Below are 24,624 nucleotides of genomic sequence, written 5' to 3'. Positions count from 1 at the left end.
TTTTGTAAAGACATAAACACACATCTTTCTTATTAGGTCCAACCATAAATGAGCTCCCAGAGTAACGAGTCCTTAATCAGGTATAGAACTTGGATAATACTTTTTATTGTATAGTAATTCTCATATCAATACTCAAGTTTATGAGGTTCGAGGCGGCTGTCACTCGCTGGACATCACTTTTCAGCTTCATCTTTCCACAACTACACAGGAGAGGGCTCACACAGCGATCTGCCCTGACAGATCAGTTTTGCAGAGCTGTTGGGCACTGACAGTACCACAAACAGAAGCAAGAAGAGCCACTGTCCGCACAGCAGCGCCCAACACCCATTTTACAGCTGCAGAGGCCTCCCTGAGAGCCCTGTGCCTGTCGTCAGGGGAGCGACAGCGCTGATCCGCTCCTCCCTCCCCAGCGCCGTCCCGCACATCCCGTCACCTGCACCGGAGCCCCGGCCCCCCGCGCTGCCGGGCGGCCTTTAAGGGGCGGCCCCGCGGCCATCTTGGGCAGAGGCGCGTGCGCGGTGCGGAGCGGCAGCCGGAGCGATGGGGCCGGGACAGAACTGCACCGTGCGGGGTATGGCTGGCCGGGAGCCGGAGGTGTGAGCTGAGCGGAGGGGCGGGGCAGGGCCGGGGGCCCGGGACGGCGGCCGGGCAGGACGGGACGGGGGGCGCCGCTCGGGGGGCGGCTGCTCCTGGCGCCCCGTGCCCCGTCGGACCCCCGGGACAAGATGGCGGGCTGCCCGCCGCCGGGCCCGCGGCGTGCGGTGCGTCTGGAAGCGGCCGTGGGATCCGCTCGTCAGTAAAACCCTGCTGCGGTCAGCGAGGGGAGAATGCGCTGTGCGGTCCCGCTTCCCCCAGTCCCACCCCGCCGCCGTGTGAGGGCCCGGAGCCGCCGAGCTCCGCGCCGGGCCCTTGAGGCTGCTCCGGCCCTCGCAGCGGGCTCGGCCGCCCGCCGGGTTTTATCTGTAGTGAGCACGGCCCGTTTCAGACATCGCTGTTTATTTCTGTCGTTCCACCTGTTTGAGTGAAAATTTCCTGAAAACCTGTAAATGTCAGAGGTCCTGTCTGGCTCTCAATGCCCGCTACTGAACAGTAGAGGTAGCGGTGACATTTGCGCTGTGTAATGATTGACCTGAACCGCGCCTGAGGTAGCGCTGTGTGGTTTAAATGCTGTTGCACAACCAGACAGGATGAAATAGTTGGGCCGGGTGGAGGATAGAATAGACTAGAAAGATTAATCACCTAATTTCCTCTAAAAAATGAGCTTTACGTGCATGACTGGTTTCCACTTGCAAAGCTGCTCATGGTTTATGTCCTTGATTTAGCGGGCAGATGGTTTGGGGTTTTTTTGTTGAGGGCTGAGGGAGGATGGAAGCTGCTGATGCAGAGGATAGTGGCAAAGACATTGGTCTAAAATGGGTTATAGTGGTGGAAGGCTTATTAAAATAATCAAACCACTGAGGATCGCTTGGTAATAGTTTGCATCCAGGTTGTGTTCCCAATGGCAGCTTGCTGTCATTTATAATCTTGCAAGAATTAGAACAGTTCCTAGACACTGGGAATTAAGCAGAAAATCTTCGTGGAGATGGGAGAAGAGTATGCTCCTAAACAAACTGCAGATATTCTCATTATTTAACAGAAGAGCAGCTGATGGCACTAGTCGGGAGGGTGCTTTGTTTGGGAGGTGACAGCATTAGGTTTTTGTGATTTCTGAAGAGATTAAACTTGATCAGTGCTTTATGACTGGCAGGTTACAGTTCTTCCTCCAGCTGGCATGTGTCTCAGGCTAATGAGTATTGAAAATCGTTTATTCTCTACGGAAAACTAGACCCCAGAAATTTACAGTACTTTTGTGAGATTTAATTTGTGCTGGCAGTTCGGGGAGTTAATTGCCTCTGCCCGTGTGCCCTTTGCAGGGCAGTGAGTAGCACAGCTCGTGCTTTTGGTCTGAGAGGTGTGCACGTTTGCAGGTGTGACCCCACACCAACCACAGACCTGATCATGGTGCCGTGCCTTTTACTGCTTATTGCTGAAATCCAGCAATCTTTTCCCCTCAGGTGCCCCTTACCATACATTTTCAGTTAAATTAAACGTGCCAGTCATAATCTCATTTTTTGTGCATGCTGTGGAGTGGTAGAAGTGATTTTGTTGGCTTTGACTGCTTGACTTTTAGTGTTAGGCTTTTTGTGTGTCCAGTTATTTTGGATGACTCTTCAGTAAGTGAGTGTCATGTGTTTCTCCATCATTGGCTTTTATTGTGGGCAGTGGCGCTACTGGTCTGTCATGAACAACTCTTGCACAGTGATAGTCTCCTCATTGCAAACAAAATGAGGACAGAAGTGCTTGAAAGTTACAAGCACTTCTGGAGACATAAAATACAGTTTTTCACGTCAGGTGTTATTACTCTGTGACTTCTGAATAACATAACTATTTTCTAAGCAGCAGAGGTAACTTGGACTAACTTTGTCGGGGTGAAGCCCTCCCCCATATTGTTGGTAGCTGCTAGAATGTAAATTGATCTGCATTCTTAAGAAGAATTTCTGTGGAGGCAAGACCACTTCACTTTCTTAGTCCTCTTCTCAGAGCAGTTGGTAAATGTGCTTTCCTGTGGATAAAGCATCTCAGAGCTCTCTAGCAGATCCAGAAACTCCCTCTGTAGTGCAGATCTGGAAACATCCAGAGCAATGTTCTAGATGTTTAGAGAAAGAAGAGAGGAGAAACTTTGATATAAATCTCTTTCATCAGGATATGATGAAAGAATACAGAAGAGAATAAATCCCTGTCAGTGTCTTATTGCCATTCTCATCTCTGATTTTTTGGTTTCCTTTTGTGCATTGCCTGCTCTCCTGGGGCTCCATTCTTTGAATTTATTTCCTTCTTTCTATCTCTCTTGCTGTTTCTTCTCTCCTTTGTGTTTTATTTTTTCTGGCGTGGTAGCTGAAATTTTTTCCATTGTTTAGTGCTTAAACACAAAACCAATTTTTTCTGCCATGTTACACAGACCTGTTTTGTCTTGTCTTGTAACACTGTGGTTTGGTATTATACCAGAATTGGGAGTTCTTTAATAAAACCTCAAAAGTTGTTCCTACTGCTTTTTATTTTAAGAAGAAATAAAAACCCCTTGACACTCCACATCAGTGTCACTCTGTTAACAGATGCCTCATGCATGACCTTAGGAGTTTGGCAGCAAACTGTTGAATTGGCACCAGAGGTCTTTTGAAACAGTTCACAGTATTTAAAAATAAAAGTGTTCTTCTTCCACATGGATTTTATGGTTAACTTAGTTAGAAAGATTAAATGGGTGTTCCAGCTTTTCCAGATGTGTGTCAAACAAGACAAAACTTTCTGCCTCTGAAACCCTGTAGGATGATTTACCAGAGAGTCTATTGAATAAATTAAAATAAATTAATATATTATATATTAAAATATTTCTTCTAAATTTTCATTATATTTATCAAGGCAATTCTGGAATTTAAAGAATGAGACTGCTTTAAATGTTTTGATTTAACGCATCATTGGTTGATAAAATTTTCCATCCCAAAAGGGGAAAAGCGAAGTGGCTCCAGTGAAGCCACTGCCTGAAAAAAGGTAATACAGTAGAAAAGACATTCTTCTATTGTAAGAAAAAATACCTGAAGCTGTTGATATGTATCCATATAGGTTATTGATGTGTATCCAAGCTATTAATAAGCTTGTATAAGCTATTGGTGTTAATACAACCTGCCTGTGTGTGAAGGATGACTCTGGTCCTTGGGAGAAGAGGCCGAGGATCACTGCGAGATGAGGTGACAATTTAGTGTGTGATCTCTGCTTGCTCAACTGGAGCTGATGTGCACAGTTATGGGGGATGGCCCCAGGGGTGTCAGAGGGAGCTGGGCTGGCTGCAGATGTGCAGAAAAGCTCTTCTGAATGTGCTGCTGAATTTTAGTACAGACTTCTCTCGTCACAGAAATGTTAGCAGTTTTTTTCCTCTTCTTATTTGCTAAGTTGTCTTGGACTTTCGGATAGGCACAAGTGAAGATCATCTCCCTTAAGGTGCAGTACCTTAAATAGAGCTTCAGTTAGAGGAGCCACCTGTGGGCTTCATTAAAGTCACTCTTTCCCTTTGGGTTTCACGAGATACATGTTCCCCCTGTGCCCTTGTCACTTATTGAAGGTGCAGGTGCAGGTTTGGGCCATGGGCAGTGCCCTGGTAGCAGCTTGGGCAGTCCTTGCAATTGCTGCTGCCCCAAAAGCCACACAGTGAGCAGCCCTAGATCTGCCTGTGCTGCTGCAGCTGCACTTGGCATTTCTTTGGGGTCACCTCCAAGCTGTCAGAGCCAGCAGGTCCCTGAGCTTGCTGAGCTCCTCCCAGCCACACCCCAGGGTGCAGGTGCTGCAGTGGCTTTTCTTGGGAGAGCTGCTGTCTTGGATTTAAACTGTCCTTTTGATTCATTTAGGCTGTTGTGCTAAATTAAAGCAGATTTTCATAGAATCATTTTTAAATTTTAATTTCCTCACTTCTTTATCAAAGTTAACGCATTACTCTGGGGAATAAAGGATGAAAACTCACTGAATATAAATGGATCTAAAACACAGCATTCACAACCTGGTCTCTGAGGCTTTTATTGTTTTAAGGAGTTGGGGAGCAGGGAGACATGCCTGCCCTGAATTCTTCCATGTTAAAGATGATTTTCTGTATCTTAATATCACCTTACTGCTACAGGAAGGGTTTGTCACTCATTAGCAGGGGAGGTCTCAGTGTATGTTGGTCTCTTCTGTGTCATTTACTAAGAAAATGGACTCTGAAGGATCTCTGCATCTTTTACTCCTTTAGTGAGACTCTGAAATTCAGAGTGCCTGCATCCCCAGGTCTCACAGGGCTGCAGACACTGCACAGCCCTGTCTGATTCCACATATTGCTGCAGCCAGACCCCTCTGGATCAGTTTGATGCCTGTCAGTGTTTTAGCTGAGGAAAGGGCTTGATAGAGATTTTAGGAAAATTTGTGGGATAGAGACAGAAAACCTTGATAGTTTTAGTCCAAGCTGTCAGTGGAAATACAGCAAATCACATCATGGAAAGTAGCAAGAACTAATAAAGGTTTTTGTTTTTTCCTAGACTTGGACATGTTGATGTCTCTTGCTCCACAGATGCCACCTAACTTGGCATCTTACAAATCCAATTAAAACACAAAAGCACAGGAGACAGTTGTAATTTTATGAAGCTCTGTAAATGAAGTGCTAAAAGTGAAATTGCTGTTTATTTGTCTGTAAACAGAAGTTGCAGTACATGTAGGAGTGCTGGATAGAAAGCAAAGAGAGAGAGCAGCCACTTGTTACTGTGAGAGGAAACAACGGACCTGGTGCTGCAACCTCAACCTTTGAGCAAAGTCCAGCTTATTTTCATGAAGCAGAGAGAAAACAGTAGAGCCACAAAAAAGTAGGAAAACCTCTTGCAGGAATGGACATTGTGCAAAGACAGACTGCAAAAATTTTCCCGATAAAGGGAGGAAATGTGAGGATGAGTTGTGGTAAGAGGATTTTTTAAATGAAAGTTGTCTTGCAGAGATGCAGGATTTAATCTAGTTAAAATAAACATGTGCTGTGATTCCTAAATAGAATCTTTTTGGATCCTTGTTCTTTCTTCTATACTGTGGTAGGGATTTAATCTAAGATGGCTTTTGTTACAGGTGGTAGTATGTTTAATAATTTCCCCATTGCCAAATGACTGGTTTTAGTTTTTTTTAGTTACAAGATGGATTTTATTAAAAGCTACTCAGTGCCCATGCCTTTTTGGGGTTGAAGCCTAGTTTTGGGTTGTTAGCACTGACTGTTCTTCTTTAGTGACTTTCTTGCAACTGAAACAAACAGGTTTTTTACTGCTACACCTAGTTTAATATGCTGAACTTTGAAATAATGTACTACTGATGGTAATATCAGGGTTTGCTAAGGAGAAAAGTTAAAAATAAAACCAAACCATGAAAACTCTGCCAGGTTAATGCTCACCCTTGTGTAGAAAGGATTGGGGTGAAGTAGAACTCTGATCAGTAGAAAAGAGCATTTTGACTAGGTGACTGTCAAAGGAAAATACTCTTTTAAGGTAGAGAGTTGCTACTACAGAATAAAAAGATCTGTTGGAAAGTAAAGAGGTGTTGCTGCAAGCATGAAAACATTTACTGCTGAATAGTTTTAATAGAATGTTGTGGTCAAAACCTGACTGTCTCTTGTTTTTTCTTCTTTTATTCTAGCTGAATGGGTTGCTGCAGCCTCCATAGCTGCTGGAGCAGCTGCTCTTGGATATCTAGCTTACAAAGCAATTCTTTGTAAAGACAAAGCCTCCAAAGCAATGGTGAACCCCAATATCCAGAAGGATAACCCCAAGGTAGTCCATGCCTTTGATATGGAGGATCTGGGAGACAAGGCTGTGTACTGTCGTTGTTGGAGGTCCAAGCAGGTAAGAGAAGAGGGAATGGGTCCAGTGCTGTTCATGTTCATTGTTGATAAATTATTAAACCTTTCAGCAAAACTATTTTAAAACTGCTTTATTTAGAGCAAGCTAAGCTCTTTTCACCTCAGTGGTTCTGCACAGATAGGTAGCAATATTCTAACCTATAGAATGATGCACATTTGTTCTGATGCTCTGAGTAAAGCCTGCAGATCAGTGCTAATAGTGGACAGAATGTTCCTCTAGCTCTGAAGAAGATATCCTGAAAAGAGAGCAACTGTCTGGAGCATGACCATGAGTGACAGATGCCATTTTGTGTACTGCCTGTGCTGATACTGAGAATTATCCAAAGCTTGGCAGTGGGAGCTCAGGAACCACAGTCTGTGAGCATCTTAAACATCTCTTTTTGGAGAAAGCTGAAGTCAGAAAGTCCTTGCTAGTAGTACATGGTGTGTGCCAGTGCAATCACAGTGGCATGCTTTAAGCTTCTATTTTTGAGCTTCTGTTTTTGAGCAGTTAAAAGTCTGGCCTAAATATTGGTCCAGCTTGCTTGCATTTGAATTTTGGGTTGCTTCAATTGCCTTAACCTAGTGATAACCTTTCTTCTCAATAACAGTACCTCAGATTTAAATCTGATCTTAGGGGTGTGTGACACCTGACATGTATATACTTTATAGATAAAGGTACTTCTGGGATCTGTAATGAGAGAAAGCAGATTGCATGGTTAATCCTGTCCATTTACCACTGGTGCACATTTCAAAGCTTTTTTAGGAGGTGCCTGTGTGTGGAATTTGAAATAATACAGACCTTCAGAGCCAGACAACTGCCTTGAAATTTAGCTGTCCTTCCTCCAAGGAGGTGAATACTCTGCTTCTCAGGTCTGAGACATTGTTCTCATCAGGCCAAACTCAGCAATTTCCAGGTGCTGTAACTTTGGGCTCTTGCTCTTTCAGATCTGACTTCATCACCTTGCAGGTAGCTCAGGAGCTTACACATTTGTACTGAATTGGGTTTTACAGTGTAACACTGCTAAGGAATAAACAGCATTATGATTTGGTGCTGAAATAGTCTTGTGGAGGTGGCCTTGTCTTCTTTATTCTGTCTGGAGTCTGAACTGACGAAACCCTGCTTGAACCCTGGTGTTTGTGCTTTCTGCTTCCTAGTCAGTCTTCTAAACAGAAATGGAAGATGGTGTCGGATTCTGCTGGCTGCACTGCAGCTCCTGCCAATTGTTTGCTGTTATTTGATGTTACCCTTCTTTTGGTGTGAAAGAAGAACCTTCAGAAGTATGTTTTGGTTTTGGCATATGTTTAAGGGATATTGACAGCTTAGGAACATAATTGCCCTACTGAGTTAGAAACACAGTAGATGAGGCTGTAATGAGTGCCTTCTTAGAATTCTGATCTGAAAGGTCTTGTGAAGGCTTTTAGGGGGTCAGTGGAAAGTTTGGAAGGTATTTGTTTCCTATTATTGCTGTTTAATGATAAGTATTTTAGTCAACATGTTCCACCTCAAAGCCTGTAGTTTCCAGTTTAGTTGCCTTCCCCTTGCCTTCATGGGCTGACCTTGCAGCCTGGGTTGCACAACCTTTCATAGGGTTTGTGTGCTTCTCCTATTTGTTATTGTGAAACAGTCATAAAGTACATCATTCTGACATGCTTGTCATAGCTGGAAGTTGTCAGCTAGCCTTACCTGGCTTGTACAGTTCTCAAACTGTTTAAATTTTTAATTATGTGGTGTCAGAATGTGGAATGTGTGTGCTTTCAATGCAGGGAATTACAGTTACTTCAGATGCATTAGGGATATGCCAGGTTTTTGTTAAATAGGTGCATCTAAAGGCTAGAAAAAATGTCCTTTTGTGTCACTCTGTGCAATTCTCCTGAGATCAGGCTCACCTGAGGCATGGGGCTGTTGCTAGAAGCAGCAGCATTAGGAACCCCAGGATGTTTCTGTTGCACTGATGGTGTGATGCACTTGCGCCTGACCCCACATGGTGCTCCTCCTCTATATGGGATAACAAAGTTGGACTGCACCAGAGTATTTTAGAGTAACTCTTGAAAAAAGAGCACTTCTTTTTGTTTGGGTTCTTTTTCTGAAAAAGTGTACTTAAAAGGCTTTTGTGCTGGCCAAAGTCTTTGTGTAATGTATGTGTTTTAAAAAAACCAAACATGGTATATTGAAATAAGTTTGTCTTGGCATGTAATTATCTGTTAATAATAAATGGCTGGTTCTTTAAATAACCCTTTTCTATTCAGTGTTATGCTCTGCAGGCACTTCATACTTGTCCAGTTTAGTGAAAAAACCCAGTGCTCAAACCAACACAGAGACAAGAGTTTTGTCTTTTAAACTGTAATTCAAGTTAGAACACTTGTTTTCTTGCTTGCCTTCATTTTTAGGTGTGAGTTGGGGGAGTGGGAAATTTAATTTGCTGTCTTTTTACAATGACATGCAGCTCCTGTGTCTCCCAGAGAAGTATTAGCCCCCAGGTTGTGGGCTGAGGAATACTGCTGCAGGCTATCAGCAGAAACAGAGATAGAGAATCCAAACATGTTCAGTGTCAAGGGAAATCAGCTGAGCTGTCCAGATCAGTGTACAACTCCCCTGGGGTTTGAGCTGTGACCACTATTGCTGTTAGCCTGCTTTATTTTTAATCAGGGATGAACACATTGTGTCAGGCCCAGTTTCTTTCTCTGCAGGGTCAGGTGTTTGAGGTGAGCAAGTGAGAGCTCTGGGAGAGGGATGTTTGGTTTGGTGTTTGTTCCTGAGAAGCTCAGGTACAGTGCAGCAGCCCCTGGCAGCCAGTGTTGTGAGAGCAGCAGAATGAATGCAGAGCAGTCACTGTTGGCAGCTGTTAAAGATGTCTCCATGCTGTCTGAACCCAGCAATCCCACCATCTTTGTTGCTTGGAAACTTGAAGTGATGATGTTGTAGCTGGACTTTGGGCTGCCTCCTTGGAGCTTGTGAGATGTTAGTGTCTGATGGAAGCTGTGTCATTGCATCTGTGAAGACCAGTGGGTTGTGGTGTTAAGTGGGAAAGCAACTGGCCCAGGAACATCTGCTGAAAGCTGCTCCATGCCCCAGTAACATTAATTCCTGTTTGCTGAGATTTTGTCCAAGTGTCTGTCTCTGCTTTTTCATTGAGTCACAAATGACTGATGGAATGAGAAGATTTCTCCATGAATCAGCTTATTATGAGCATTCTCTGAATTCAAAGTTTCTTTATTCAGAAATAGTGTATGCCATTTTTAGCTTAGGTTTTGACATTTCATTACTGTGAAAAGCCAGAAGAAAACCCTACACCTCATCTCTCTCCTTCCCTCCCAATACTATCCTGCAGACAAGGTGGTGTTATTTTTAAAGCTCTGTGTATTGTTTCATTGTATTGCTTTTTTGCAGTACTTTGAAATCTTTTATCCTAATGAAACATGGGTGGTGGGGTATTCATGTTTTCCAAAGGCTGTGACTGGAGCAGGAGCACTGAGCTCAGTGGGGCATTGAGTACTGACTGTGGTGGTGCTGCAGGAGGATGGAAGGGTTGCAGAGGCAGCAGCTGAGTAATGCCCTGTTAACTTTCAGCCCTATTACTTCTAAGCAAACAAATTGTACCTGAATGCAAAATACCAGTGTGTGATTTCTGTGATCACCTCCAGTTTCCTGTGCAGAGGGGGTGTCCCCCTGAAAATGCATCCTTGAGAAGTGATGGGATCCAGCCTCACTCTTACTGCCTCACAGGATGTCTTTCAGCTCTTCCATGTGCTAAGAGCTTCCCAGGAGCTTCTTCTTATCACTTCTCTGGGAGCTGGGCAGTTAGAGCTGGCTAAAGGAGTCCCTGTAATTCTTGCTCTGACCAGCCTGGTCTAGGGTGGGGTTTGTTTGGGGTTTTTTAATGGAACAAATATTTCTTCAAATGACTTGGAACTGATGTGGCTCTTAAGGGCAGCACTGAGGAAGCTTGGAGCAAGGTTGGGAGTAAGGTACTCCAGGTAGGTCACAGCTGAGGGTCTGCTCAGGCTGTGGTTTCTCCTGCTCACCTGAGGCAGGAACACCAAAGAGTGGAGTTTATGGCTGCTGCTTTAGGGCAAGCCTCCTGTCTGCTGTGCACTAACAAGGATAAAGCAGCATTCAGCCAAACCTCAGCGAGACCTGAGATGCTGGCATAAAAGTTGTGGTCTGTGGCTTCAGTGGATTTAATGAGAAGATGGCTCATAAACTTTCAGCCTAGGTTCTCAGTTCTGACCCTGGATGTACCTCAGGTGTGTTTATTCTTTCTTTTTTCAGTTCCCACTGTGTGATGGCTCTCACACAAAGCACAACGAGGAAACTGGCGACAACGTTGGGCCTCTGATCATCAAGAGGAAGGAGGCGTAGAGTGAACACTAGAAGCTCCAGAATCAATGTCTGACAAATCCTCTGTTCTCTTGTAATTGGGGGGGAAAAATCCACAAATTCTTTGTCATATCACTGAAGACTTCCCATTTAGTATATACATCAGGCTTCAGCATGTATATTTTCTCTGGTACTTGTTGTCTTTCAATCACTACAATGCATAATTTATTAAGTAGTTATGGTTTAAATTTTTTGTCCTGTAAAATGTGTGTACCCTCTCACTAGTGTGAAACTAAAATGAGGCACAGAATGTACTTCATCAGGAAATAGGTATTAAATTATTTTCAGCTACATGTGTATGGAAAGGTAGATAATAAAATCCTGGAGAGGTTAAGAGGTAGATAGATATCTATGTAAAAGGCAGTGGCAGGGAAGAAATCACAGTGCCATCTTTATCTCTGATTGTGCTGCATTTTCTGCAGGTGTCACATTTGTCTACTACACTACAGTGCTCTATGGCTTCTGTAAAAGAACAAATTCAAATTGCTAGCTATGAACAGACAACAGAAAAGGCTGAAAGATGGGGCTAGAGGGCAACTTTACCTTTGATTTACTGCAGCATTGAAACTTGATACTACTTCTGTTTGGTATCCAGAAAACACTATCCAAACTGCAGACCTGTATTTAGAGTAGGATTAGGGAAATAGTCTCTAGAGATTTCTTAATAGATGAATGAAATGACACAAAGTGCTCCAGGAGTGGTGGGCAGTGGAGGTGGCAGGGTTGCTATTGCTGTTAGAGAAAGCCTTAGTTTCACTTGCATTCTTTCAGTGAAGCCAACTTCCCCAGACCACAGGATGCTTCTGTGGGGTGGCTCTGCTGATTAATTCCAGAAGCTAAAAGAAAAACTAAAACCCCCACCTGTTATCACCTCTGCTTCACCATTGCACTGGCTGGTTCTGGAAAGCTTTTCCCACTGACAAGGGAGGAGGCATACCTTTTTCTTAATATGTGGCCTTAGGCTCTATGTGTCTTAACTCCTGCCTCCCTGGGCTGCTAACGTGGTTCAGCTGATTTTACCAAAAAACCCTGGCATGGACGAAGAAAGGCTTTGAAAACAGATAGAAACAAGAAGGGAGGGAAGGATGAGACAGAGGAGAGGTCTTAGCCTCCTTACCCATGGCACTTGTCTTGTTTGGCGTGGTTGCATTAGTGGCTGTCCCGTTGGTTTCCTTAAATAGCTTTGCTTTGTTAACATGCATGTAAGTACAAAGCAAAACCCAAAGAGGGGGGCAGCAGGGGGCAGTTCTGTACTGCCCAGTCCATGAGTGGAACTGTGGCCTGCATAAGATTGAGCTCTGAATGTCCTCGGACAGAAACTACCTCAGGGCTACATCAAAGGCCTTGTTAGGAAGCTGACATTTTAGCCTGGACCCTTAAGGATTCTTCTTCTTCAGATGATCAGGGCAGGAGAGTTCTGTTTGCTTTATTTTTTTAGGGGTGGTTAGTACAACACGTTAAAACTGAAGATGTTTTGCATAGTTTCTGTGTGAGGCTTTCAGAGGCTGAGGTCTTGGCCAGCTGGTGTGGATTTGGGCAGAAGCCCAGAATGTAAAGAAGGAGGCACAGGTAGAGAAAGGTGGAGTGTCAGAGTCAGGGCACTACTGTCCAAGAGACCTCTTGACCTGAAAGAAGTTGCAGTCAAATATGTTAGTTTGTCTGTTCTGTCTGAGTGTAAAGACTTGATATTTTTTACTTTGCTGAGTGCTAATACATATGGAAAGTTGTTTTAACCTTAAATTATCAAATACATTTTATCCAAAGCAAAGTAACTTCTGTATTATTAGAATATGACAGTGGATATTTCTGTATTTTTGTCAAATACACATTTGAGCTCATCTTAATCTCAAGGTTGTAAAGTCTGTGTTCTCATGGCTATGCTCTTTCTTTCAGTAGAGCTGTACAGTGCTGCTGTAGTCATGAACCTGTGTGTGGAGTGGATTTTCCTTCTGAGACTCCTTTTCCTGTCAACATCAAAGCCTGGCTGCTCCTGAGGAATAGAAATTCAGTGTTAATGGTCTGAGAAATGAAGTCCTGAGGTTTCAGATAAGTCTCCTGAGTCATTAAACTATTTTGTGGAGTTTGCCAATAAAAGATTTCCGGCAGTTTGGGCGTCAGGGAAATGGGCCCTGTGGGAAGTTTTATTCCTGAGAAGCACAGTCTCTGTTGATTTACATCCTGGTGACTTTTGTTTTGGACAAGTGTTGCATTTCCAAATGTTGGTTTGAGTGTTCAGATCTTAATTAGAGGCACATACAATGCCTGTACTGTACCTTATTTATGCAAGCTGTTCAAATGTGATGATGAGAAGTGTCTTGGATTTGAGGAAACAAACTTAACCAAGCAGTCTCGATGAGCATCACAGAGAACACTTCATTTTTTCTCTTAGTACCATAAAAGGTACTAAGGTACCATAATAGGCACTACATTCTAATGGCCAGTGTGCTTGACTGTTCCAGTGTTTTCCTCAGTCTTGTTCTTTAGGGCTTTCTGCAAATAACCTCTAGAGTATGAAGTGCATTGGCTACATTTCTACCAGTTTTAACCATAAATTTAACCACATGATTCAAATGTGCAATTTTGACCTCAGATTGACATTCCTAATAGAAAGCCTTCAAAAATTAAAGCAGAGAAAAATCCCTGCCACAGAGTAAAACTATTTCTGCTTCTCGTTATTTTCAGCTTGCAAGTGTTTGTTGGGAAGGTCAGGCAATTAAAGTACTGATTCTTGAGTAATTGAGTGTGACTCATTGCAGTAGTGTGAATGTCAGGTATCTGAGTGCTTCTACAGTCAGGATCCTTGAAGGAGAGGCTGTCAGTTACAGGTATTTCCTGCAGGTTTCACTGGAGCACTCAGTCTGCAGGCTCAGGGGGCAGTAGCCAGCAGCCAGCACTGCAGCTGTGCTCTCCACTGGATGGAAACAGAGGCCACGTGTTGTGGTTTGACCCTGGCCAAATGCCAGCCATCCACAAAAGCCATTCACTCGCCCTCTCTTGCTCTCAGCTGGGCAGGAGAGGGAAAAAAATTAATGAAGGGCTCATGTGTTGAGATGAGGACTGGGAGAAAACACTCCAAGGGCAAAACAGGTTGAAATTTCAAGGTATAAAGTAAATTTATGATTAATAGAGTCAGAGGAGGATAATAGGAAGTAAAATATGCCTTTAAAACATCTTTTTTTTTTTTTGTTTTTTTTTCCCAGCCCCTCCCTCCTTCCCATTGACAGTAGAGGGAGACAGGGCACAGGGGTTTTGGTCAGTTTGTCACTGGACATCTGTTTGCTCAGGGAGAGGAGCATTTCCTCTGCTCTGCTGTCTCCCTCCCACGGGAGACAGTTCTCTGTGAATTTCTCTAGTGTGGCTCTGATCTCATGAGCAGCAGTCTTGCCAAAACTGCTGCAGCATGGGTCCATCCCACGGGCAAACAGTCATCCCAGAACTGCTGTGATGTGGGTCACTTGTCCATGGGGTGCAGTCCTCTAAGAACAGGCTGCTCGAGGTGGGAAGCAGGAACCCTCTCTCTCCAGTCAGGTCTCCCACTAGATTACAGCTTTCTCTGGCATCCACCTGTTCCAGTGTGAGCACTTCTCCCACAGGCTGGGAGTGGATCTCTGCATCCCCCATGGACTTCATGGGCTGCAGGGGTGCAGCTGCTTCACCACAGTCCTCACCATGGCCTGCAGAGCAATCTGGACTCTGCTTAGAGACCTCCTCTCCCTTTTTCCACTGACCTTGATGCCGCCATGTTATCTCCCTCACATGTCCTCACTTCCTCCTCTTCCCTGACTAGAAGAAAAACTTTTGCCTGTACTATTGCCAACAAATTCCACCAATTCAAGCATTCTTGCAGGATCCCACAGCACTGAGAAGTTGATGTTCCATGGTGATGTCTGGGTTCCATGCTGGAGAATCGCTCACCATGTTTCTGCTGTCGGCCCCACAGCGCTGAGCAGGCAGTGCCAGTGCTGGGGCTGTTCAGTGCCTCTGGTCAGGCAGGGCTGGGAAGGAGAGGCCACAACCACCTGTGCCCTCCTCCTGCCATCCCTGGCCCTCTGCCACCCTTGCCCTTCTGCCACCCCTGCCCTCCTGCCTGTGCTGTGGCTGGCTGGGGGTGGCCAGGCGGGCAGGGCTCACTGCAGGCCATCATTGTACACTGTGCTGGCATGGCCCTGGTGGTGGTGCTTCGCTGTCCCTGGAAAAAATACTGTCCATGTGCTGTTTTGGTTTTCTTAAATAGGTCATCACAGAGACATTGAAACCTCTCTAACTGGGCCAGCAGCATTTCCAGCTTCAGAGCCATCAGAGATTGGCTCTGTTGGACATGGTGAATGCTGCTAGCAGCTTCTCACAACCACTTCTGTGGCTCTCCCCTGCTACCAGAAAACCAGTCCATGCCAAATGAACACACTGTGCAATGGTGCCTCCATGAGCACTGGTCCAGGGACTTTGTCCACAGCCATGGATTTAAGGGGTTTCAGCAGCAGTGCTGGCTGAGCCCAGGCAGCTGGAAGTGCTGCATAAATATGTTAACAGCTATGCAGCATTTCATGCCCACAGCCTCATGCACTTTGAGTCCAGAAGTTGTACTGCCAGTTCCCTGACAGCAAGCCTGCTAAAATGACCATATTGATGCTGTTTGGGCCTTGTTCAGGTGCTGTTGGGGTCTGTAAAACTTACCTGGTGCAGTTGTGCACCAGTTAGAGGTGGATTTTCCTTTCAGTGTAATGCAACTAAAGCCATGGAAACATGAGTCACTGTTGTATCACAGCTGCTGCCATCCAAGAAACGGAAGAACATTTTATAATAGCAGGAAGGATAAGAATGTAGGCATGAAACTAAACATTGGTTTTGCAGAGGAACCTCGTCAGCTGGCTTCTCCTTAGCCACCCTGGACATGGAAGTCTCGTGCTAAATCTTTTGTTTCAACTCCTGAAGGTTCAAGGTTGACAAAACCCACACTGAGCCCTGACTGGATTAGGTGGAAAAGAACAACCTCCCCTTTGCCTGTGGGCAGAGAGAGGATGCCCAACACCAGTGCCAGGAAGCTGAGTTTATTGGTGTTCCCCATCACTGTTTCAGCCCAGACAGAACATTTCACACAGATCTGCACTCACACATACTCAGTCCAGCAGTGTCAGATTCCTATTCTCCCAATTCCTCTCTGTATACAGGCTTCTCTGCTGTGATTTTCCTGCATTGATGAGTGGTTTCTTTGTTTTGCACTGTCATAATGATTTTCCTAGAGCCATGATTAATTTAGAATGGGTACCTGGACCTGCTGCTTGAAGTTCTCTGATGCTTTTTTTCTATAGCTGCCGGGGTGTGTAGTGCATTTCTTGGCAGGACAATTTCCAAGCTGCCTAATGCTGAGGCTAATGCAGAGAGCAGCTAAATAAAAACTAAATAACATAAAAATAAACAAATTTGTGAAGAGAAGAAGAGGAAAAAGAAGAAAAAAGGTGTGGTGGATGGGAGGAGAGCATAAGCTAGAGAAGATTGACCATCATATAACAGTGCTACATGGGAGCAAAAAGGGATCAATCAAAGGACACAATGGTATGTGGCATTTCATTATATACCCTAATAGAGCTAAGCATTAAAAGTACAAAGTGGTGGTTCTGTTAACCAAACCCATGCTTCTCAGAGTTGAAGGGTTATGTGTTTGAGCAGACATCTCTTACTGGGGTTTTTCCTCCTCTTTTGTTGGTGAAGTCCTGCTGGACAGAAAGCAGCACACACCAGTGCAGTGGGTCCCCTTAGCAGTCTCCTGTTCCTCCACACCCCACTTTGTAAGCTGTTTCATTAGATGTGCAGTTGTAATAAATAGAAGGAGAATTTAGTGTATGCCCCCCAGATGTCAGTAAAATCACAGTAGGTTTACAGGACTAGTTAAGGAGGATCCACCTTTCCCATATGCAGGCTGGAGAAGTAAGAAAGGATTTTCCTGGCTTCTCAAGCAACTTCTGTTTCCTTCAATATATAGAAGTTGCACAGGTCTCACATAAGCACAGACAGATCATGTCTCTTATACTTTTCCCAGCTGAAGACTCAACCATCCCTCCTTCCTATTTGACATTGCACTGCCCTTAATCCACCCTGCTCTGTATTATTTGTTGTCATGCAGACTGATTTTCTTCTGCTGTTTTTGTATGTGTGGCAGACTTACACAAAAAAAAAGTGCCTTCTCCTCTTCTTGAGCAGCCTATGCAAAAAAGCTTCCTAAACATCCCAGAGATGACATCTTTAATGTGTAAAGCATTCAAAAATCAGTGTATTCCAAGGGTCTGCTCAGTAACTGCAGTGTTTGTTCTGTTCAGTCAAGCTAGCTGGCAGCAGGCAGCAAAATGAATGGTAAGGCCACACTGCATAACTTTTCTCAAATACTTCTCTACAGCTGGAAAGTATCACCATACATGGGTAAGACATGTTCAAGATGCACTGTCTGTTCACTGCCAGGGCTCTTGCTCAAGATTTGGGTACCAAAACAATGGCCAGCACAGACTTCCACTGCAGTAATTATCAAATTTGATGCTCTTTTCAAACAGTGTGTTCTTTCAATCTCAGTCTTGGCTCTAACAGCTGTGCAGGTTAAATTACTTTTTAAGGGTTGTGGCTGTTGTTTTGCAGATTTTTGGCAGTAGAATGCCACTTAATAGAACAGACTTTTTTAATGCCAGGGGGTTTAACCAATAAGTAAGTGTTTAATTTTACTGCAGGTGGAGGCAATTTAAGTCACCTCTAGGGAAAGACAAAAAGGCATTTTAAATAAACCTCTTGGCATGTTAATCACCTTAAATCAAGTTCTGGGCTTATCCTAAAGCATTAGGATGTGACTGGTAAAATCCAAATGCCATCATGCATTCATAAACCCTGAGCAACCCCTGATAGTGATACAACACTGTGCTTGGAAGAAGTCCCTGTTTAGAGAGACAAAAGGAGGATCTGTATCTGCATGTAAGCCATGAGATCAGGAGATGGTACCAAAGACTTTGGTCTGAAGTTTCTGTTTCAGGTAGAAGCTCAGCTGCTTTCTCAGGATGTCAAAGCACACATCTGTCATTGCTGTTTTCTAGGACTGGAGGCAGCTAAAGCATGCTCCAGCTATTTAGGCTCTCCACAAATCATGGTTTAATCTTTCACACTGATAGTTAATGGGATGTTCCTATTCTCTGTGAGACACCAGGCATGGAAGTTGGACTCAGTGTATGTCATGCTGAGGCTACACAGAGCAAAAAAATGACACCTCTTGTCTTTCCTTTAACACTTCCTGCTGCTTCCCAAAAGTTTTGTTGGCTTTTTTGGCTGCAGATGCACACTGGGCTGGCAATCTCAGGCAACTCTTAACAGCAACTTCAGGCCTCCTTCCTGGGCCGTGATGGCCAATTCCACCATCAGCATCAAAGAGCTTTGGTTTGGATTATTTTCCTCTACATGTGTTAGCCTGCATTTATCTATACTGAAACTCCTGTGCCACCAGTGTGTCTTTTGTTCAGTTTTGTGAGATCCTGCAGGATGTTGTCTCTGGCATGGCATTGACTGCCCTAAGGAGGTCAGGATTACCTGTAGACCTGGGGATTTTGTGCACTCTCCTTTCTGCAGGTTGTGAATGAAGATGTTGAATAAAACCAGTCTCAGCAAACACTGCTGCCTCCTCTCCACCACAAAGCCCTTTCATTTGCCTCCCAGCCCTTCATCTACTCTCAGTTCAAAAACAAATTTTTCCTTCAAATACTTGGCTTGGTTTCCTAATTGATAACCAAGGAGAAAATAAAATCCAAGGATTCTGAAGAAGAACTGTTGAAATTAGCTTCTCATTTTTATAGTCCTTGTATCTTTCTAATACAGAACAGACCTCCCAAAATGCACAGCTGCAGTTCTGGTTGTTGAATAGGTGATGCAGAAGATACACAACTGCCATGAACCTTGCAGTAATTTTTTTAAATGTACCACATTATCACAGTGAGTGTAGGTTGGCTTTTGACAGCATCCCTTTGTTTTCATTCTAGAAAACCCAAATGGACCAGTTGCCAGGGAGGAGAGCAGTGTCACAGAGTTTGCATCCATTTGCCCAGTAAAATATTAATCCTTGTAGGACACGATGCCTAAGTGACAAGGCCACAGCTGGGAAAGAAAGCAGGATGGCACCCTTGAATTTTACAGCTGTAGCAGATAAGGGTATGTTTAGATTTCCCTTCACTTAACAAGATCAAGACAGGACAGAACTTCTGTGAATTTAACAAAGGATTAGACGCCCTGAGTGATTTTAAGAGGTCACAGTACAGCAACACTTCTGCTTTGAAATGGCAAGAAAAAAGAGCTGCAATTCTGCTACAAGTTCCTGCTGCTGTGAAGGTGTCTGCCTTGTGTTGTGTGAGTGGGACAGCCCTCCCTGCCTGCAGGAGCCCCACTGCAGATGTTCCTGCCTGCCCAGCAGATACCTGGTTTGGGTGATGGACATTTGCTCTCAGCCCACATGTGTGGTCCTGGCTGGCTCTGTTGCAATCTCTTGGGCTGGCAGGAGCTATGCACACGCAGCAGCCTGATGCAGGAAGTGGCTCTGTGGGCAGCAGGTCCTCGTCTCTCACACAGACCTTGCAGAAAGCACTGCTCTGGCAAAAGAGCAGTAGTTTTGGTGAGGTATGGAAGAGGTGGCTGTGAACCATGTGAAGGTACAGTGAAAAATCCAGCAGAGTTTGCTGTCAGCACACTTCTAGAGGACTGATATTTTGGCAAAGACCCAGCCCCACTCCTCTGTTTACCTAATGTCCTGCTGCACTTCCACTTAAACAGGAGCTCATTTCCTGTTCTAAACTACTGTGCGTCTTGTGGTTAGTTATTAACTCGCTTTTGTGTCTGAAAAAGGCCTTCATTTCAGCAGAAGGGGATTCTTTTGTAATCCTCACTCAGTTCAGGGCAGCTGTGCAATCTGCCCATGACACATCCTTGCACAGCACAAACACAGTCCTGGTGTTTTCTAGGCATTGTTGGTCTGTACATTGTCATCAGGCTGACTGAGGGAAGAGTGATCTTCAGCAAGACTGGGAAAGAGTGATCCAGAATTAAGTATAATTTTGCCAAATGCCTTTTGTCAGGAGAATTGGAGGAGATTCTCAAACAAATGCCCCTCCTTTAGAAGCTGTTCACAGGCTTTTCTGCTTTCTCTTGGAGTGCAGTCACACAGCCTGGAGATGAGAAGTTTCCTTGGGAATCTTGCTGGTAGGTTCAGTTTTCAGTGCAATCTCTTACAGGATCACACTGTGGAGAAAGGAATTATTTGTCATTTCTGCTATTCTCTGTTTCACTTGTTTCATTTTAGGAGAAGTTCCCAGAAAGATTAGTGAGCTCCATGTGCTGAAGTGTGAGGGTGGAATGAGTGAGTGGAGGATAGTCTCATGTCACTTGATTTCTGTATGCATAAATCTGACTAAAGCAAATGTCAGGGGAAAGGAAAGAGTCAGTGTTTACTTATTCCAATTACTCATGCTTTTGTATTTCTTTTAATGCCCTCCAGGCACACTTCTGTTAGCTGCAAGAGTATCTAGCAGCTCCACTGAGGACTAGGTGCTTGAATAATCTTTAAATTCCAGGGATTTTTGCCTTTTAATCCCATTCTTCCTTCCACTGAGATTTTGACTTCAGGCAGATTGCCGTGTTAGATGGGCACTTAGCTTTGAAATGCCATCTCTGTTTTTCTCTCAGTGTTTAGATCCAGATTAGCTGAAGTGCCTCACATCTTTGCAGAGGGAAATACCTTTCTGCAAGGCTCAGGTTAGCATCCAAACTTTGTTGCAGCTACTGCTGTCAAGACTGGGAGCCTTCTCTCTGCCAGACACACACACTTGTGCATTTTTTCACTGTACACCTCACTAGTTCTTGTGCAAGGGTTGGCCAATCTGTGCTATTTCCTGTGCCAGCACCTCCCTGAGAAAATTCATCATTGGGTATCTGAAGATAGGAGCTGACTTTTGCACCCATCTGGCTCTTGATCTTTAGGGCTGTACAGTAATGACTGATGAGAAGGGGATATTCAGGAGGAAGAAATGTTTTCTGCCCAGCCTTGTTACTTCAGGAAGGATCTTGCTGAGTTTTAACCCCTCTCTGCACCACCTTAGCCAATTAAGTGTGTACAACAAACTCTTCCATGAACAATGAACTAAGAAACTCAGTTTCAACAGATTTATGTTTTGCTCTTTTCTCTCACTCTGCAAATTGTAATTTTCCCTGTGACCTTCCTGCTCTTTTGATACTTTGATGTCCCCAGTATATTCCTTAAATTGCCACTTCTCCCAAGCCCCTGCCACATCTCCACATCTCCCAGCTATGGGATGAGGAAGAGGTGGGAAATAGCCAAGCTCGTCATATCGAGGTTTCTCTGATGTTAATGCCAGTTCTGGAATATGCATCAGGCCATTTTATAAAACCTGGGAAAACAACCTATATCTGCTAAAATTAATTTTCCTGTCTCTGGCCTTTTTTTCTGTTTCTGTGTCCTGTTAATGCTAAACAGAACCTGATACTGGCAGATATGATAGCAAAAGTACAGATTAGTATTCACAGAAATCTGCTCATTTTATAAGGGATAGAAACAGCAAAAAGAAAAGGCAGTAATTACAGGCTGCCAAATAGAGGTAATATGAGCCCTAGTGAAGTGTTAATGAAGTCTCCTAGCCAAGCTTTGGGGTCCTGAGAGTGAATGCAGGGGCATACACACCTTCCTCTGATCATGGGGAGGTAAAATTAAATTTAGAGATTAATCTGTTTTCCAGTTTAATCTGGTGTTGGGCCAGGTGCACTCATCTATAATGCACAACCAGCACATAGAGCGTGTGGAAAGGCTCTGGTTTAGGCTGCTTTAAGGGCTCCTTGTCAGCTGTCAAGGTTTACACCGCACCCCTCCCCTGGATTTCCCTGCAGTCACTCCGATCTGCTGCAGAAGAAATGGAACAAACCCCGGCGTGACGGTAGATTTATTTAAAAACGAAGAGGAGTCGGGGGTATTTCAGGTTACCGAGAACCAGCGGAGGGAACGCCCCCTGCTCGCCAGCGCTCGGTTCTGCCGGCTCTCGCGGGGAGCCAGGGCCGGGGTGCCCGCGGCTGGGCTGCCCGGCCGCCCTGCGCCTCGGGGCCGCTCGGCCGGGCCCCGCTCCCTTCTCCAGCGTCCGCTGAACCGGCGCTGCCCGCCCAGGCCTCCTGCCGGGGCCGCGCCCCACGCGGCGCCACCAGGGCCACCGTCATCGTCAGCACAGCGGCGGTCCCGCTGCGGGCCGGGCCGGGCCGGGCCGGGCGGCGGAGGCGGAGCCACGCCCGGGGCGGGGCGGCGGCGGTCGCTGCCGCTGCCCCAGCCCTAGCGCGGGGTGGGCGGACGGCGCGGTGCGGGGTGATGGAGTCGCGGGCCCTCGCCGCCCGCGTCCTGGTTCGCAGGGCCCGCTGAGGCCCGGCCGCAGCCGCCGCCGGCAGAGCGCGGCCATCCCCCGCCCGCCGCCGGCAGCCCCCCAGCGCCGGGACATGGCCACGGAGCCCCCGCGGCCGGCGGGGCGCCCCGAGGGCGGGCGCGGGTGCTGCGCGGGCGGCGGGCGCGGCGAGTCGGAGGAGGCCGAGGCCGCGGCCCAGCCGGTGCCCGGCGCCTCCCCGGGCCCCGCGGCGGCGGGGGGCGGCCGGCGGCGGGCACTGAACGGATGCGTGCCGCTGTCGCACCAGGTGGCCGGGCACATGTACGGCAAGGATAAAGGCGGTGAGCGGCGACGGGCGCGGGGAGGGGGCGGCGGGCCTGGCGGGACACCCGCGAGGGAGCTCTTCCCACCCCCACCCTCCCCTCCTTTAGCTGAATTCTCCCAGACCGGCTGCGACCGGCGCGTTTGGCTTCGCGTTCCCTCACGGCCCGGCGGCGCGGGGGCAGCTCTGTGGCTGCCGGGGCAAGGGTCGGTGCCGGCGGGAGCGGCGCCGGGGGCCGAGCGCAGGACCGGCCCTTGCCGAGCTCCGCCGCCGGGCTCGGGGCGCACCTGCCCGCCCGAGGGGCCGCGGCAGCGCGGGAGGCCGGGGCTGGGCCTGGGGCAGCGCCGGGGAACCGGAGCCGGCCCGGGAAGGCCGGAGGGGCGGCCGGTGAGCTCCCCGCTACACACGGGCTGCGGATGGAGCGGTGAAACCCCTGCTGAATTTCATTCTTCTGGTGCTTTTCCTAAATGGCGTTAGTCTGTCAGGACGTGGTGGTTATCGGGCACCCTTAAACCGAAGGACTTGTGCCGTTCAGCTTCATTTCATCAGGCACCTTTTTAAAAGTGGGGATTGAAGTGACAGCATGCTGCTTTTCTCAGAACAGATGTCAGAAACGTGGCTTATCTAACGGGACCACCTGAACCTGTGGCCACCAGAAACTTCAGCAAATTATTGCTAAGCTATAGTTGTTTGCTTGTTTATTTGATGATAAATTGGAGCCAATGGCTCGGAAGTGATCTAATAATACCAAGACATGAGGATACAGTATGCCTCCCCCACCTCTAAATTTCTGTTTTAGCTCCATGGTGAGGAGTAAGGTGTTGGCCCTTCTGATGGAGGGGCCGCTTAGCATAGGCAGTGGGCAGTGCCAAAGCAAGTGGCCAAGTTAATGTTGCCAAATGGCATTTCTCGCCTTTCCAGGACATTGCATTTGGGGTGAGTCCTGCCTCTCGGCCAGATGGAAGGTGTGCATCCATTCAGTTTGCACTGTGCTCTCTGAGAGGAGCTATAATGGGCACCTGCTGGCATATTGCCTTTGGACCCTGGCTGTAGGAACTGCCCCTGCTGAATAGGCCAGGGCTGAGCTACAGAACCCTGTCAGCTATCAGTGAATGCAATTACAGCACTAATGGCACTGGGAGTTTGTCTTATCTAGGGCCTGCATCCACGGTGTGCCTTGCTGCAGATAATCTCAACAAAAAACATTATTCTCTGCCCCTGCCAAGGGCTGAACTTCACAACCTTTTAGATCATCCATGACTGGAATTATAGCAATAAGGGTGCTGTGAGTTTGTCTTATCTGCAGGCTGTTTCCATGGCATGTCTTGCTGCTGATAATCTCCACAGAAGAGTAATTCTTGCCCCATTGCAGCCAGTGCAGTAAAATGTAGGTGGAGGTGCATTGGGTCCTTGAAGGTGGGTGTGTTCCCTCTTCATGCATCATAGCATGAGGTGGGATCAGACAAAAAAAGCCTCAGTCAGGGAGAGCTTCACCTTTGGCTCATCAGTCTTACTGCAGTGAGGTCAGACAGCACAGGTGATCATCTGTGTTTTGGGTGCCACTGCAGTGGGTTAGGTACAGCTTGCTCCACTACATCTCATGGGCAAGCCCAAGACTTTTCTGCAGAGGCACCTCCATGGCTGATGTTCTCACCTTGGAAACTGTTTTATATTGAAGAGCAAAGCTGTTCTGGTACTCACAGCTCTCATTTTTATAACTTGATTTTCCCTTCTATTCCCACATACAAACAGACAGAGGACTTGAAGGTATCCAAAGTATTTTGAACTTTTACTTTTTTTATTAAAAGTACACAGTAAAATTTCTCCTGAATAACCTTTCTTTCCCCCTTTGTCCCCTGTCACTGCCTTGCAGAGAAAGGCCTCTCAGAGCCTCTCTGCCTGCATGTGTGGACATTAGGCTGCTGTGCATTGTGAGTGCCCTTTTGTTGAATGCTGTGTGCAGTAGTGCTTCCCAGATAAATCATGTGTAGTGAGTAAGGTAATGACTTTGGGTTGTAGCTTAATTCCCTAGGCAAGCAGAGAGAGACAGCACCTGGTGGGATGTGGCACCTGTGGAGCCCCCTGCACCTGCCTGAGTGTGGTGTCT

The 24,624-nt window shown here is 46.2% G+C and overlaps 2 protein-coding genes across 6 annotated transcripts in view; both read left to right on the top strand.

The window, feature by feature from the left end:
- Positions 1-467: 467 nt before the first annotated feature.
- CISD1 (CDGSH iron sulfur domain 1) lies at positions 468-13,544 on the top strand. Of its 5 annotated transcripts, none has more exons than XR_009114751.1 (4): positions 468-571; positions 6,226-6,431; positions 10,701-10,938; positions 12,705-12,931. XR_009114751.1 is itself a non-coding variant. In XM_058029433.1 (4 exons), exons 1-3 carry the CDS (start codon positions 541-543, stop codon positions 10,788-10,790), a joined length of 327 nt encoding a protein of 108 aa, XP_057885416.1. In that variant the 5' UTR covers positions 468-540; the 3' UTR covers positions 10,791-10,818; positions 12,705-13,544. The 5 variants fall into 5 exon arrangements, 3 of the variants coding, with proteins under 3 accessions (XP_057885416.1, XP_057885415.1, XP_057885414.1); XR_009114752.1 differs by having other exon boundaries at positions 12,702-12,931; XM_058029433.1 differs by having other exon boundaries at positions 10,701-10,818; positions 12,705-13,544.
- An 8,766-nt stretch (positions 13,545-22,310) lies between these two features.
- Positions 22,311-24,624, top strand: part of IPMK (inositol polyphosphate multikinase) — a 30,917-nt gene continuing 28,603 nt past the window's right edge. Inside the window, exon 1 of the mRNA XM_058029120.1 lies at positions 22,311-22,536. Coding sequence (XP_057885103.1) covers positions 22,311-22,536 — 226 coding nt within the window. The remainder of the gene's footprint in view (positions 22,537-24,624) is intronic.

This window comes from Melospiza georgiana, chromosome 8 (genome assembly GCF_028018845.1).
Source record: "Melospiza georgiana isolate bMelGeo1 chromosome 8, bMelGeo1.pri, whole genome shotgun sequence".
Classification (NCBI taxonomy): domain Eukaryota; kingdom Metazoa; phylum Chordata; class Aves; order Passeriformes; family Passerellidae; genus Melospiza; species Melospiza georgiana.
Note: the sequence above shows the minus strand (reverse complement) of the source record. Positions and strands in the feature narration are given on the sequence as shown.